The sequence below is a fragment of the Nerophis ophidion genome, linkage group LG16 (genome assembly GCF_033978795.1).
Source record: "Nerophis ophidion isolate RoL-2023_Sa linkage group LG16, RoL_Noph_v1.0, whole genome shotgun sequence".
Taxonomy (NCBI): domain Eukaryota; kingdom Metazoa; phylum Chordata; class Actinopteri; order Syngnathiformes; family Syngnathidae; genus Nerophis; species Nerophis ophidion.
In genome coordinates, this window is record NC_084626.1 from 28,956,361 (window position 1) to 28,971,887 (window position 15,527).

Below are 15,527 nucleotides of genomic sequence, written 5' to 3' on the forward strand. Positions count from 1 at the left end.
CCGGAGTACCCGGAGGGAACCCACGCATTCACGGGGGAGAATATGCAAACTCCACACAGAAAGATCCCTATCTACTGTTTCTTAAAAAACGAAAAGACAGTATGGGAAATGACTGTCAGATAATACGCAAAGTGGATTTGTTAAGCAAAATCTCGGTCATCTGGATGCTATGGGTCCTTTCGTGCAATTACCCTATTTTTTTGGACCGGATTATAAAATGCACTGCCGATGAACGGTCTATTTTTTTATCTTTTTTCACATATAAAGCGCACCAGATTATAGGGCGCATTAAAGGAGTCCATCCATCCATCTTCAACTGCTTGTCCGGAATCTGATCGCGGGCACAACAGCTCCAGCAGAGACCCCCAGACTTCCCTCTCCAGAGCAACATTGGCAACTTCCTCCTGGGGAATCCCGAAGCGTTCCCGGGCCAGAGAGGAGATGTAATCCCCCTATCTGGTCCTCGGCCTGCCACGAGGTCTCCTCCCAGTGGGACATGCAACGAGGACCTCCCTAGGGAGACACTTGTGAGGTATCCGCACAAGATGCCCGAACCACCTAAACTGGCTCCTTTCCAAGAGAAGGAGCCGCGGCTCTACTCCGAGTGTCTCTCGGGTGACTGAACTTCTCACCCCATCTCTAAGGGAGATGTCAGGAGCATTAAAGGAGTTATTATTTTATTTTTATTTTCTAAATGGAAAACATTACCTTGTGGTCTCCATAACATGTAATGGTGGTTATTTGGTCAAAATGTTGCATGGATTATGTTTTACAGATCATCTTCAAATCGCTTTCTGACAGTTGCTTACGAATGCGCTGTTTTGTGGGCGGTCTTATTTACGTGGTTCACTATCAGCAGCGTCTTCTCCCCATCATCTTTGTTGTAGCGGTGCAAGGACGGGAGTGGAAGGAGTGTAAAAAGATGGAGCTAACTGTTTTAATGACATTCAGACTTTACTTAAATCAATAACGAAGCAGCATCTCCTCATCCGGAAAAAACACCGAAAATGTGTCCCGTGAAAAATCCTCGGACCGGAACTCTCTAATAACTAAAGTTCCTTGGGTGAATAATGTAAACTCACTACACCGGTATGTTTTAGCGCTTTCACGGCGAGTTTAAGTAAAAACTTTACACTACTTTATATTAGAAATAGCAACAGCGGAGGATGAAAGTCCCATAACAAGAAGATAGAAAAAAAGAAGAAGCTTATCGATTACGGACACGGACTACAAAGGCAGAAGCGCGCAATTTTTCAGGATTTATACAGACCCCAAATACAGATCAGCAGGTACCAGAAGATAAGAACAGTTGCTTTGCATAATATTGCGAAACAAAACGCCGGATAATATATCTTACCTTATACACACACCATAATAATACTCGTGTGTTGAAGCACATTAAGTGGTGCGACTTAAAAGCTTACCAAAGTGGTATTAAAATATTTTGATAGATTTTTGAGCACCGTGTGTAATGTTCTATATTTCCAATGGAACATATAAAATGTTGGTGTTGTTTACTTGAGTCATATTGCCATCATAGTGCAGTCTACACGTATCTCTTATGTTTGACAGCCATCTACTGGTCACACTTATCATTACACCATGTACCAAATGAAATTGCTTTGAGGTCGGTAAGCAAAACCAGAATTATTCCATACATTAGGCGCACCGGGTTATAAGGCGCACTGTGGAGTTTTAAGGTAAAAAAAAAAAGAATTTAAAGTGCGCCTTACAGTCCGGAATATACGGTAGATATCCCTGTAGATCCTTACGTGTAGCGAAACTTCATCAAAACCAGGGTACAGATGCAGCTCGTGTCCCTCTGTTTCAAACGGTATTGGCCGGCCGTAGGGGTGGTAAGAAAACTCTTTGTTCCAAAGTCCCACTGCACCATCCATGTTAAAAGAAAGAAATCCCTCTTCTGTCTCATCCCGCAGAAATACAGGAGTAACACATTCCATCCTCGTGGACGACGCCTTGCTGATGCACTCCTGTAACCAAACAAACAATCATACATTAAGTCATAAGTCCTCGAGTCACTACATTAATGTATGACACTGGTAGTGTGCAATATGATGTAGAAAAAGGTGTTGTAAACTGAAAAGTGACTAATTAGTTGCTAGGTACAGTAAGATGTTTTTACTTGTATTAAATTGTACACTTATAATGAACATTAATTGTACCCTTGTCACAGGTTTAAGGTGGCTCTCATTAGGTTTGAAGCGGATGGTGGTGCGATAAACTGAATCCAGGTTCTCTCCTTCAACCACAATTTTTGACCCCCTAGAGTTAATAAACAGACATTTATAAGAATTACATTTTTTATGACATTGAGCATCGATTCTGCATGTGCTTGGAGCTCCAGGTCTCGCTACCGTACCTGTCGAAGCTGCAGTCAGGCAGGACGGCTGTAATCTTCGGATTTTCTTTGTAGTAAAATACTTTTGTGGTGACAATAGGAGATTTGTCGATGAAAACGCCCAAAGGGACGTCCCTCACCTCTGAAATAGGCTGCGACAGACAGATAATGGACGACATGTTGCCTTTAGGTTCTGTCACACTGCAAAGAGACATGTAGAGGACAGTAAGTGTGAATAATCAGCATTAAATCATCAAGAGACTAAGTGTCTTTCATAAATACTTTGGAAGTCATTAACAGGAGCAAGCAGTTTAATCACTAGATATTCTCTGATTGTTTTGTTCATTCTACCAACCAGAATGAAAAAATACATTTGAGCACTAAGCAGACATTTATTTTGAGGCCATCCCACCCCATTAAAAAAAAATAAATCCCACAAAACTTGAATTTAATCTAATGCAGTTTTGTACTAAAACAAACTTCCATCCATCCATTTTCTACCGCTTATTCCCTTTGGGGTTGTGGGGGGCGCGTGTGCCTATCTCAGCCACAATCGGGCAGAAGGCGGAGTACACCCTGGACAAGTCGCCACCTCATCGCAGGGCCAACGCAGATAGACAACATTCACACACTAGGGCTAATTTAGTGTTGCCAATCAAGCTAAACAAACTTATGGGAGATAAATCATTTCATTGCAAAATATTTTTTTACATAACAGTGTGAATGCTGAAAAACACTGTGGATTTTACGCTTTCCCATTACACTTATTCTCTATTAGTGTTACTACAGCCACATTTCTCAACCGATTTGAACTGTTCCAAAGTCAAAATGCAAGCATGCTAACATTGTTTTAGCCTACTTCACAGGCGTACACCCCCGAGTTACATAACTTGGTGCTTGACACATGCTAATTGTTAGCATGTTAGCTTTTCTAGCTAATTTTGTAGTCATACATATCATCCACAAAAAGACTTCTATAACTTGTTATTTGACAATATGCTAACATGGCGCATAGTGCGCTAGCGTTTCCTGCTCATTTTGCAATACAAAACGCATATCGTATTTCCTTGAACTGCCGCCGGGGCGCTAATTCATTTAAAACCTCTTCTCACTCCTGCGCTTACCAAAGGCATGCGGTAAAAGTAAGCATGCGCTAATTATTTTAAAACCTCTTCTCACTCCGGCACTTACCAAAGGCATGCAGTAAAATTTGAGTATGATGTAAGCTTGGACCTTAAATCCTATTGAATAGCTCTTAATCTTCTTCCCTTATGCAATTTAAAATTACCAGTATTGAAATCAGCCTCCTCCATTTTGAAAATGATGACAGGGGAATTGTCACTCGTGACTTCACAAGTTTGACCAGGCGGTAATACTAAGCATGCGCTAATTATTTTGCGAAGCGAGTTTGACCCGGCAGTAATTCAAGGCAGGCGCATACTATATGCCCTGCGGCAATTCAAGGAAATACAGTATTTTGTTAATCGACGCTATCTGGCCGTCACGCTGTGCTTAGCATTTCCGTTCAGCTTGGGCATGCACATGCAATTTCTCCCAAAATTGCGTATTCTAGTTAAAACATAAAGTTACATATGTTCAGCACTGGGGCAGCACGGTGGAACAGGGGTTAGTGCATGTGCCTCACAATACGAAGGTCCTGAGTAGTCCTGATTTAAATCCCGGGCTCAGGCTCTTTCTGTGTGGAGTTTGCATGTTCTCCCCGTGACTGCGTGGGTTCCCTCCGGGTACTCCGGCTTCCTCCCACCTCCAAAGACATGCACCTGGGGATAGGTTGATTGGCAACACTAAATTGGCCCTAGTGTGTGAATGTGAGTGTGAATGTTGTCTGTCTATCTGTGTTGGCCCTGCGATGAGGTGGCGACTTGTCCAGGGTGTAAAGCGCCTTCCGCTTGAATGCAGCTGAGATAGGCTCCAGCACCTCCCGCGACTCCAAAAGGGTCAAGCGGTAGAAAATGGATGAATGGGTGGATGTTCAGCACCAACATTGTGTACCACGAGGGGCAATGAGAATTTGGGGGGAATTTGCCATTTTATTTATCAATGACGGAAAGAAAAAAGGTGGGGAGGTTTCAGTAAAATTATGTTCAATAATTGACCTTTTTACATGTGCTTATTTACGCAAAATAGGGCAGCCCACTACTCCAGTCCAAAGGCAAAACCCAGTAACTCAATTTTGGTCAAAACTGAGCTGATAATAATTTTGGAGTTCCTAGGTGATATGCTTTACATTAGTGTATGCGATATTGTAATTTGTTCCGTAAGTAAGCTGTTACGCGCATGGCAGGACCTAGCAACTACCACATAGCCGTGAAGATACAACAGTAAAACCTAGTATCTCAAGGGACCAATCAAAGCTTCTTTGTCAGTCGCCTTATTGTCTTTAATGAGACATTTGCACGAATGGGGGCCGACAGTCAACCTGATTATGTGATATTATGGCACGAGGGGATCTTTGGAAGATTGGCCCAGGACGTTGCAAACACCTTCATTAAATGTATTGTTCTTGATTCTTCCCCTTGCATACTCTTTTGGGCAGATAACTGTGGAGGTCAAAATAAAAACTGGACGCTGTACACGGCTCTTGCCCAATGTGCAAACGCAGAATGGGGCCCACCCGAGATTGTAATAAAATATCTGGAGAAAGGGCACACGTTCATGAGAGCAGATTCAATCCATGGCTCAATCAGCTAGAAAATGAAAGCTCAAGAAAACATCTGAACTTTTGATGACTTTGTAAATCTTTGTAAGACAGCATCAAGATAGATTGGTTTTCCTCTGTTTTCTCAAAATCAGCTTGAAGTGAGTTACTAGGTTTTGCCTTTGGACGGGAGACTACAGCAGGGACGACTATGCTTCCGACATTATAGAATGAGCTATCTCAATTGTTCTAAGGGAAAGCTGTAAATCTATACATTTTTGCTGATAAACAACCCAGTAGAGTTTAATACCTGATAATTGGACATGGCACGTCATTGAGTGTAACTCTCCTTGTGGTTCCAGCATCCAAGTGCGCCCCAGTTACTGTAATCAACGTTCCACCAATGCGAGGGCCGTAGTTGGGTTGTATTTCTGTGACATTAGGAATCTTCGGGACAGGTGTTTAGTTAAGTCATTGCATATTTACAATGTGATGTGTTGTAGCTTGATACAGTAGGTCAGTTACCAGAAATGTGAAGCCAGGCATTTCTGCCTTCCCGTCAATAGTGTAGCGTCCCTCTAACTTGGCTTCATGCACTTCCACTGAAACGTTGACTGCTTTTGACAGGTCAGTGGTCCCGGAGCGTATCTTACAAACCAGGCTAAAAAAAAAAAAGAAATTTTTGTATCAGCATGTCACGGCTCATGAAATATCTAAAGGTTTACACGACTAGTCTTCTGTTATAGCTTTCCGTCCATTGCAGTAGACTTTGGTTAAAAAGTAGAATTTTTACTAGTAAAACTTTGCTTAAATACAAAACCCAAAACCAGTGAAGTTGGCACATTGTGTAAATCGTAAATAAAAACAGAATACAATGATTTACAAATCCTTTTCAACTTATATTCAATTGAGTAGACTGCAAAGACAAGTTACTTTATGTTCGAAATGAAAAACTTTGTTATATTTCTTTGGAATTTGATGCCTGCATCATGTATAAAAAAGCTGGCACAAGCGACAAAAAAGTTGAGGAATGCTCATCAAACACTTATTTGGAAGATCCCACAGGTGAAGAGGCTAATTGGGAACAGGTGGGTGCCATGATTGGGTAGAAAAGCATTCACAAACAAGAGTTTACCACTTTGTGAACAAATGCATGAGCAAATTGTTTAAGAACCACATTTGTCAACGAGCTATCGCAAGGAATTTAGGGATTTCACCATCTACGCTCCGTAATATCATCAAAAGGTTCAGAGAATCTGGAAAAATCACTGCACATAAGCTGCAAGACTGAAAACAAACATTGAATGCCCGTGACCTTCAACCCCTCAGGCAGTACTGCATCACAAAGCGACATCGGTGTGTAAAGGATATCACCACATGGGTTTAGGAACACTTCAGAAAACCACTGTCAGTAACTACAGTTGGTCTCTACCTCTGTAAGTGCACGTTAAAGCTCTATTACTGGTTTTGGGTTTTGCACGTTGGTTGGAAGATCATGTAAGTGTGACAAACTTAGAATGTTTTCGTATTAGTACTTACACAAGTACTAGCACAAAAATATTCTAATTCCCAAAAAAATAATTAAATAGTCTGCATTAATACATATCACTAGGGGTGTAACGGTACGGGTACTTTATAGAATCGTTTCGGTACGGGGTTTACGGTTCGGTGCGGAGGTGTACCGAACGAGTTTCCACATGGACAAATTAAGTAGCGTACTGCGCGTTGTGTAAACAATACTCAACATGCCGGACATTTGAGGCATTTAAGAAACTCCGCCCTGACAGCTCCGGAAAAGAGGACATGTCAGGTGAAAAGAGGACGTATGGTCAGTCCTGACCACACTTCCCCGCCACGGGGCCGCCCGGGCAGAGCCCCCCAAACGCCCCAAATGTCCGGCACCCCGAGTTATGGTTGCATGTATTTTCAATGTACGTTCAGTGTTAAGAAGGTTAAAAACAAAACAAATTGCGCGCGCAGCAGCATTCGTGAGGGAGGGGTAGAGACAGAGAGAGCGCATAAGTCTGCTTTTTATCCATAGGTTTATCAGATTTAATTTTTGGTGTAAAAAGTGTGCCCCGGAGGCCATTTGCAGCCCACGGCTAATGTTTTAAAGGCCCACGGCACATTCTATAAATACTATTCAAATAAACAAAAAAATAAAAGTGAAATAAAAAAGCTTAAAGGTTAAATGTAATTGTTGACTAATAAAACAAAGCTGTTTTTTTTTCTTTTAAACTGTCATTGTTCAAAACAAACATATGGTGAGTATATGTAGTATATGTAGAATATATTTATATTATTAATATATTATATATATATACAATACATATTATATTATTTATAAGGGCTGTGGATCTTAGGGTGTCCCACGATTCGATTCAATATCGATTCTTGGGGTCACAATTGGATAATATATCTATTTTTTCGATTCGATTCTCGATTCAAAAACGATATTTTTCCGATTCAAAACGATTCTATATTCATTCAATAGGATTTCAGCAGGATCTACCCCAGTCTGCTGACATGCTAGCAGAGTAGTAGATTTTTTTTAAAGAAAAGCTTTTATAATTGTAAAACTGATTGCAATAATGAAAATTTGCTTTAACTGTCAAACGAACCAAAAATATGACTCATTTTATATTTGTGAAAACATTGGACACAGTGTGTTGTCAAGCTTATGAGATGCGATGCAAGTGTAAGCCACTGTGACACTATTGTTCTTTTTTTTATTTTTATAAATGTCTAATGATAATGTCAATGAGGGATTTTTAATCACTACTATGCTGAAATTATAATTAATATTGATACACTTGTTGATAATATTCATTTTTGTTTCACTACTTTTGGTTTGTTCTGTGTCGTGTTTGTGTCTCCTCTCAATTGCTCTGTTTATTGCAGTTCTGAGTGTTGCTGGGTCAGGTTTGGTTTTGGACTTGGATTGCATTGTTATGGTATTGCTGTGTAGTGGTTTGTTGGATTGATTAAAAAAAATAATAATAAATTAAAAATAAATAAAAACATCGATTTTTAAAAAATGAGAATCAATTCTGAATCGCACAACGTAAACGATTCGATTCGTATTCAAATCGATTTTTTCCCACACCCCTATTATTTATTATTATTCTTGTCTATTGTGAGCGAATTGTGTTGCTGAATTTCCCCCAGGGATCAATAAAGTATTTTCTATTCTATTCTATAATATTGAATCAAAATCAATGTTATTATGAATTATTGACCTATCCAAGGTTCCCATTACTTCACATCAAATATTCCACCAAGAGAAATATTTTTGGTGGAAGATTTTACAAAATTTGGTAAATAAATAATTCCCAAAATTTATATTTTGTTGTTTTCTTACTGTACCAAAAATGAACCGAACCGTGACCTCTAAACCAAGGTACGTACCGAACCAAAATGTTTGTGTACCGTTACACCCTTACATATCACCATTAGTTGATTTTTCTTTAAAAAAAACACCAGAGATTTGACTGATTGTCGGCGATGGGCAAAATTTAACGACTCGGATTCAACTATGAAACTTTTTACTCTAATACAGCCCTACCTCTTTGGGATTTTAGAATTCAGATTTTGCATAGTCTTCTTAATATTACCTTCCAAACCCCATCAACAATTCTGCTTTCTGATAAAGTGCGTCATCACTGAAACTTTTTCTGCAATTTTGCAAGCAATACAGTGTATGATTTGTCGGAGAAATAGGCCTCCACGCAAAATGTTTTTCCTTGGTTGACCAAGTCATTTTGGGGAAGACTATTGTTCCAATATTTCATGCACAAATTCAACTTGCATATACAGAAAAGAAAAGAAGAACATTTAAAATGAACAGATTTATTCAAAGATATGTGGGCTCTGTTTTTGGGTCACCCAGTATATGACATATACAGTATATTACAATTTGCTCAAACTAACATGCAGTACGGGGTTTACTCACTGTGTGTTGTTAGACTTGACTGGAAGCACAATGCATACTGTCGGTCCCAGTCGGACTTGGTGGGTTCTGGAGGTAATAGGCGGTCTTAAAGGGGACTGGAACTCCCATCCACACACTGTTAACTCTGTTTGACCATCAGGGGGAGCAGTCCGTGGAAAGAACTGCGTCAATAAAGCAGAATATGTAGCACTACTTTGAAATAAATTATCTGTAGCAATTACAAACAATATTGATTTTATAACAAGGTCAAGAACAAGCCTGACCCCGGTGATCCTTGGTGGGCAGGACTCATTCCTCCAACGATCGGAGCACTCACTCGCCCATGAACAGACACCGGAGCACCAGCCGCAGCCCATGAATTTAGGGGCCGTCAGGCACATGGCACAGGTCAGGAAGTGTTGACAGCCTGGTCCTCTCTGGGGGACCTGAATCATCTGGAAGAAAGATGAATGATTAATAAATCAGAAGAGAAAGACTACAGTTTGTTGCATGTTTCTGTATATTAACCAACACTTACCAGTGGGATTTAGACCATTGTCTAAATCAGGCCTGGGCAATTATTTTGACCCGGGGGGCCAAATTTACAGAAAAAAAATGTGTCTGGGGGCCGGTATATCTATTGTTTGGAAAACTAATACAAAACTTCACGATGAAGTCTGATTGAATGCTAAAAATGTTATGACACACTGCCTTAAAAACGGAATGGAATTTGAATTTTTCTACGAACGATAAAACCTTGAATATTGAGACATATGAACGTCACACCCGCTCTCAATCGACATATTTTACATTCAAGCCAAAAGTAACAAACACAGCGAAATATCAACGTGAAGGGTAAAAAAAGAAAAAAAAAATCTACAATCTGATATATCACAAAGCTTTAGAACTTCCTTTAAAAATCTCCTTCCACGTCTGTCCCTGACACCCGCATTTCAGGCTGTGGAAACGCTCCCCACCCACACTGCTTGGTGCCTCGTCTGACCTGCTGTGACGTAGAGTACCATAGTAACTAGAAGGGTTGTACGGTATACGGGTATTAGTATAGTACCGCGATACTAATAAATCATATTTGGTACCATACCGCCACACCGTAAGAGTTTTTGTTAAAATAAAGCCAATAAAGCAATTTTTTCTGGTCCCCTTTATTTAGAAAAGTACCGAAAAGTATCAAAATAATCAGGACAACACTAGTCACTAAAATATCATACAGAAGCACAGATTCCAACCATTAAAATACGTTGTATAGTTCAAGACTTATGGTAATTTGAAACATCACTGCACATCATAATGGCAGCTACACTTTCCATCTTAAAGATCTAAAAAAAAAATATTTGGGAATGTCCTGCAGGCCAGGTTAAAAAGCTTAACGAGCCGCATGTGGCCCCCGGGCCTTAATTTGCCCAGAACTGGTCTAAATCAATCATATCACATTTAGACATGTGTATAATTACAAATTTGGAATTTAAATTTATTATTTTAAATCATTGAAATTTGGATTTAATTGGCTCCACCCCACATGATGTGAAATCGGAATTGCAGAAAGTGGAATTAAATTAATTGGAATTTAGCTAAATTCCTTGAAGCCAAGTAAAAAACAAAAGAAACATGTCACATTTAACAAAGGTTTAAATTCTAAAAATACTTCACAAATACTAATTCCATCCATTTTTCATAATTGGATAAAATAAGGTATTCTGGAAAATAAAGTATGTTTTGTCCATGCTCGATAACTAACGTTATGATACATTAAATTAAATAATCTGATTTACAGAAGATGCTTTTTTTGTAATTGTCAATGAAGAACAGTCGCTTTAATTAAAATATAATGTGTACATTAGGTTCATCGTAATAATACTTATTTGAATGATGTAAAACAGTCATTTTTTTATGGAATATATTTACAGATTAAGCATGTTTCTAGATGTAGTGTTCCCTCGATTATCATATGGGTTCCACTGCTGAACTCCTCAAAGTAGGTGAATTTCCTTAAAGTCGAGACACTATTTATTTTGGTTTTTATGAATATTTTATGCATTTAAAGTATTTTTAAGCCCTCCACAAAGCTTTTCACACACATTTATAAACACTTCTTATGCTCTTAAAACACTTCATACACAAATGAAAAACTTACATGGATACTAAAATCCTAATGTAATCTGCAGTAAGTAATGGAGAGGAAAGTAAAAACACCAAAATTATCAATTGAAATTTCATTTCTGATTCCTTCAATTCGAATTGGAATTACAATTCTGCTTCCTGTTCACAATATCACTTGAAATCTAATTTTCTCAATTGCATTCGGAATTATGCAAGTATTAAAAACAATATTTCAGTAAATTAAGATCATATGGGTCTAAAAAAAAGTCATGGGGTCAACCCTGATTCTGCTGTAGGGGCCCCTCTGACACACAAGCATGCCCACACACACTACGTCAGGGGGCACCGACCTTTTTGAAACCAAGAGCTACTTCTTGGGTACTGATTAATGCGAAGGGCTACCAGTTTGATACACACTTAAATAAATTGCCAGAAATAGCCAATTTGCTCAATCTACCTCTAATAAATAAATCTATATATTTATTTAAAAAAAAAAAAAGGGTATTTCTGTCAGTCATTCAGTCGTGCATTTTTTTTCCTTTACGGAAGGTTTTTTGTAGAGAATAAATGATGAAAAAAACATTTAATTGAACGGTTTAAAAGAGGATAAAACAGGAAAAAAATGAAAATTTAATTTTGAAACATAGTTTATCTTCGATTTCGACTCTTTAAAATTCTAAATTCAACCGAAAAAAATGAAGAGAAAAACTAGCTAATTTGAATCTTTTTGAAAAAATTAAAAAAAGATTTTATGGAACATCATTAGTAATTTTTCCTGATTAAGATTAATTTTGATGACATGTTTTAAATAGGTTAAAATCCAATCTGCACTTTGTTAGAATGTATAAAAAAATTGGACCAAGCTATATTTCTAACAAAGACAAATCATTATTTCTTCTAACTTTTCCAGAACAAAAATTTTAAAAGAAATTCAAAGGACTTTGAAATAAGATTTAAATTTGATTCTACAGATTTTCTAGATTTGACAGAATATTTTTATTTTTTATTTTAATCATAGTAAGTTTGAAGAAATATTTCACAAATATTATTCGTCGAAAAAACAGACAATAAAATGAAGAATTAAATTAAAATGTTTTATTATTCTTTACAATAAAACAAATAATTGAACACTGGTTTAAATTGTCAGGAAAGAAGAAGAAGGAATTTAAAAGGTAAAAAAGGTATATGTGTTTAAAAATCCTAGAATTATTTTTAAGGTTGTATATATTCTCTAAAATTGTCTTTCTGAAAGTTATAGGAAGCAAAGCAAAAAAATAAATTAATTTATTTAAAAAAGTGAAGACCAAGTCTTTAAAATGTTTTCTTGGATTTTAAAATTCTATTTGAGTTTTGTCTCTCTTAGAATTAAAAATGTCGAGCAAAGCGAGACCAGCTTGCTAGTAAATAAATAAAATGTAAAAAAAAAAATAGAGGCAGCTCACTGGTAAGTGCTGCTATTTCAGCTATTTTTAGAACAGGCCAGACGGGCGACTCATCTGGTCCTTACGGGCTACCTGGTGCCCGCGGGGACCGCGTTGGTGACCCCTGCACTACATCAACTCAAAAACATAAGCTTGTTGATTTTTTATTTATGACCCACAGAGGTCACACTACCTCAGCAGAAAAACACGCTGCTGAAGTCTCAAGAGCAGTGTTTCTCAAACTGTGGTCTTGGTGTATGCCAAAGAATGGGGTCCCCAAACTACAGCCCGCTAAACTACAGAACGTTAAAAAATGAGGTACAAAAACACAACTTGTCCACTGAGTTATGTGGACATTATAAAAAAATGTCTAATTGTCCATCCATCCATTTTCTACCGCTTATTCCCTTTTGGGGTCGCGGGGGGCGCTGGCGCCTATCTCAGCTACAATTGGGCGGAAGGCGGGGTACACCCTGGACAAGTCGCCACCTCATCACAGGGCCAACACAGATAAACAGACAATTAATTGTACCAAACAAAATTCAAAAATACACCTATTTTACCATTTACTAAGCCTGATGGGTAATACGCAAAACACTCTCCACACATTTGACACATTATAGTTGCTTGACAAAACATCAATAGAATATGGATGACGGATATTTAAAGAGGTCACGAGGGAAGTAAACATGGTCGGAATTATTCATATATTCTTAATATTCAATGTTTTATTGTTTACACATAATGTTGTAGTGATGGGAGTGTCAGTGTTGTTTTTTGGCTAATGCTTGTTTTAATTCACGCTTTTGCAAACTGACTTGTTTTTGATAATACCCTGATAAAATTGTAAATCCGACAATTTTTATTTTTGAAGAAATGTATTGTTATGTGCTGTGTCACAAAAAATTGGTGTGTGTGTGTGTGTGTGTGTGTGTGTGTGTGTGTGTGCGTATAGGCGAGTTCCAACGAAAATTGGCTTTATTGCTCAATTGTATTGAATTTTTACATGTTTGGCAAACTTCCTTCGTCGTGAGGTTTGTGTAATCATTTATTTTAGATTTTAAATATAACAAGTAACCACTGTTATCGAGCTTCATAATGTCCGTGGCAGACCATCAGTCACACTTTTCACTCAGTTGTAATTGTAACATCCACGTTATTAGACATTAGTTTCACCCAGTAAGCCAACATACAATCACCATCATATAACGTAAATAATGTTTGAGTCTCTTTCACATGCCTGTGAGGGCTTCTGTACCTTGTCTTCAACCACAAACAGGAGATACTCTGGTGAGTAAACAGCAGCAATAGATGAAATCCTTTGGTTCTCCACCAAAGAGTAGTTTGCAAATATAATAGGGCTAGATCTCGTCAGCACAAGCTGCAAACAAAAACACAACATATGATGAGAAGAACACAAAAGTCAAAGCAGACTGGCTTGAATACACAGTACAGGTCAAACGTTTAGATACATCTTCTCATTTAATGGGTTTTATTTATTTTCATGATTATTTACGTTGTAGATTGGCAATGTAAAAGGCATCAAAACTATGAATGAACACATGTGGAGTTATGTACTTAACACCTCTTTTGTTAAGTACATACTGTAACCCCACATAGGTTCATTCATAGTTTTGATGCCTTTTACATTGCCAATCTACAATGTAAATAGTAGGGCTGTGAATCTTTGGGTGTCCCACGATTCTATTCAATAGCAATTCTCGGGGTCACGAATCGATAATATATCAATTTTTTTGATTCGATTCTGGATTCAAAAACGATATTTTTCCGATTCAAAACGATTCTGTATTCATTCAATACATAGGATTTCAGCAGGATCTACCCCAGTCTGCTGACATGCTAGCAGAGTAGTAGATTTTTGTAAAAAGCTTTTATAATTGTAAAGGACAATGTTTTATTAACTGATTGCAATAATGTAAATTTGTTTTAACTATTAAACGAACCAAAAATCTGACTTATTTTATCTTTGTGAAAATATTGGACACAGTATGTTGTCAAGCTTATGAGATGTGATGCAAGTGTAAGCCACTGTGACACTTTTTTTTTATTTTTATAAATGTCTAATGATAATGTCAATGAGGAATTTTTAATCACTGCTATGCTGAAATTATAACAAATATTGATACTGTTGTTGATAATATTCATTTTTGTTTCACTACTTTTAGTTTGTTCTGTGTCGTGTTTGTGTCGTCTCTCAATTGCTCTGTTTATTGCAGTTCTGAGTGTTGCTGGGTCAGGTTTGGTTTTGGAATTGGATTGCATTGTTATGGTATTGCTGTTTAGTGGTTTGTATATATATATATATATTTTTTTTTTTTTTTTTTTTTATTAAAAAAATTAAAAATCGATTTTTTTAAAATTAGAATCGATTCTGAATCGCACAACATAAACGATTCGATTCTTATTCAAATCGATTTTTCCCACACCCCTAGTAAATAGTCATAATAATAAAAAAAATCCATTAAGTGAGGTGTGTCCAAACTTTTGGCCTGTACTGTACTGTACATGATAATAATATTATTAATAGTATTAATAATAAAGTGTTCGATGTATATAGCGCTTTCTTTGAGTGACTCAAAGTGTGTGACACTTAAACCCCATTATTCATGAACTCCACAGTCACATGTTTATGGTGGTAATTCGGAGGAAAAATGTATTAAATTATGAAAAAAAAAACACTACAACACACCACTTGTACTTTGTTGCACCACCTCTGGCTTTTATAACAGCTTGCAGTTTGAAGACCTAACACGGGACAAACAGTACTCTTCATCGATCTTGCACCAACTTCCTCTGATTGCTGTTGTCAGATCAGCTTTGCAGGTTTGAATCTCGTCATGAACCATTTTTTTTTCATTTCCACCAAAGATTTTCAGTTGAATTAAGCTCCGGATTTTGTGTCATGTCTGTTATCTGCTTTTTTTCAGCAAAATTAAATAACTGAATGAACGTTCTCCGAGTCTGGTGCTTCCATATTTTTTTAGGTGTTGTAGGAATGGTGGAAGCTCGATTTGTACC

The 15,527-nt window shown here is 37.5% G+C and overlaps 1 protein-coding gene across 3 annotated transcripts in view; it reads right to left on the reverse strand.

The window, feature by feature from the left end:
* mst1rb (macrophage stimulating 1 receptor b) overlaps nt 1–15,527 on the reverse strand; it is a 64,323-nt gene that overhangs the window by 26,866 nt on the left and 21,930 nt on the right. For all 3 annotated transcript variants that reach the window (XM_061874806.1, XM_061874808.1, XM_061874809.1), the window contains 8 exons: nt 13,747–13,869; nt 9,234–9,404; nt 8,971–9,131; nt 5,544–5,679; nt 5,329–5,465; nt 2,381–2,560; nt 2,184–2,283; nt 1,773–1,991 (listed from right to left, as the gene is read on the reverse strand). In XM_061874806.1, coding sequence (XP_061730790.1) covers nt 1,773–1,991; nt 2,184–2,283; nt 2,381–2,560; nt 5,329–5,465; nt 5,544–5,679; nt 8,971–9,131; nt 9,234–9,404; nt 13,747–13,869 — 1,227 coding nt within the window. The remainder of the gene's footprint in view (nt 1–1,772; nt 1,992–2,183; nt 2,284–2,380; nt 2,561–5,328; nt 5,466–5,543; nt 5,680–8,970; nt 9,132–9,233; nt 9,405–13,746; nt 13,870–15,527) is intronic.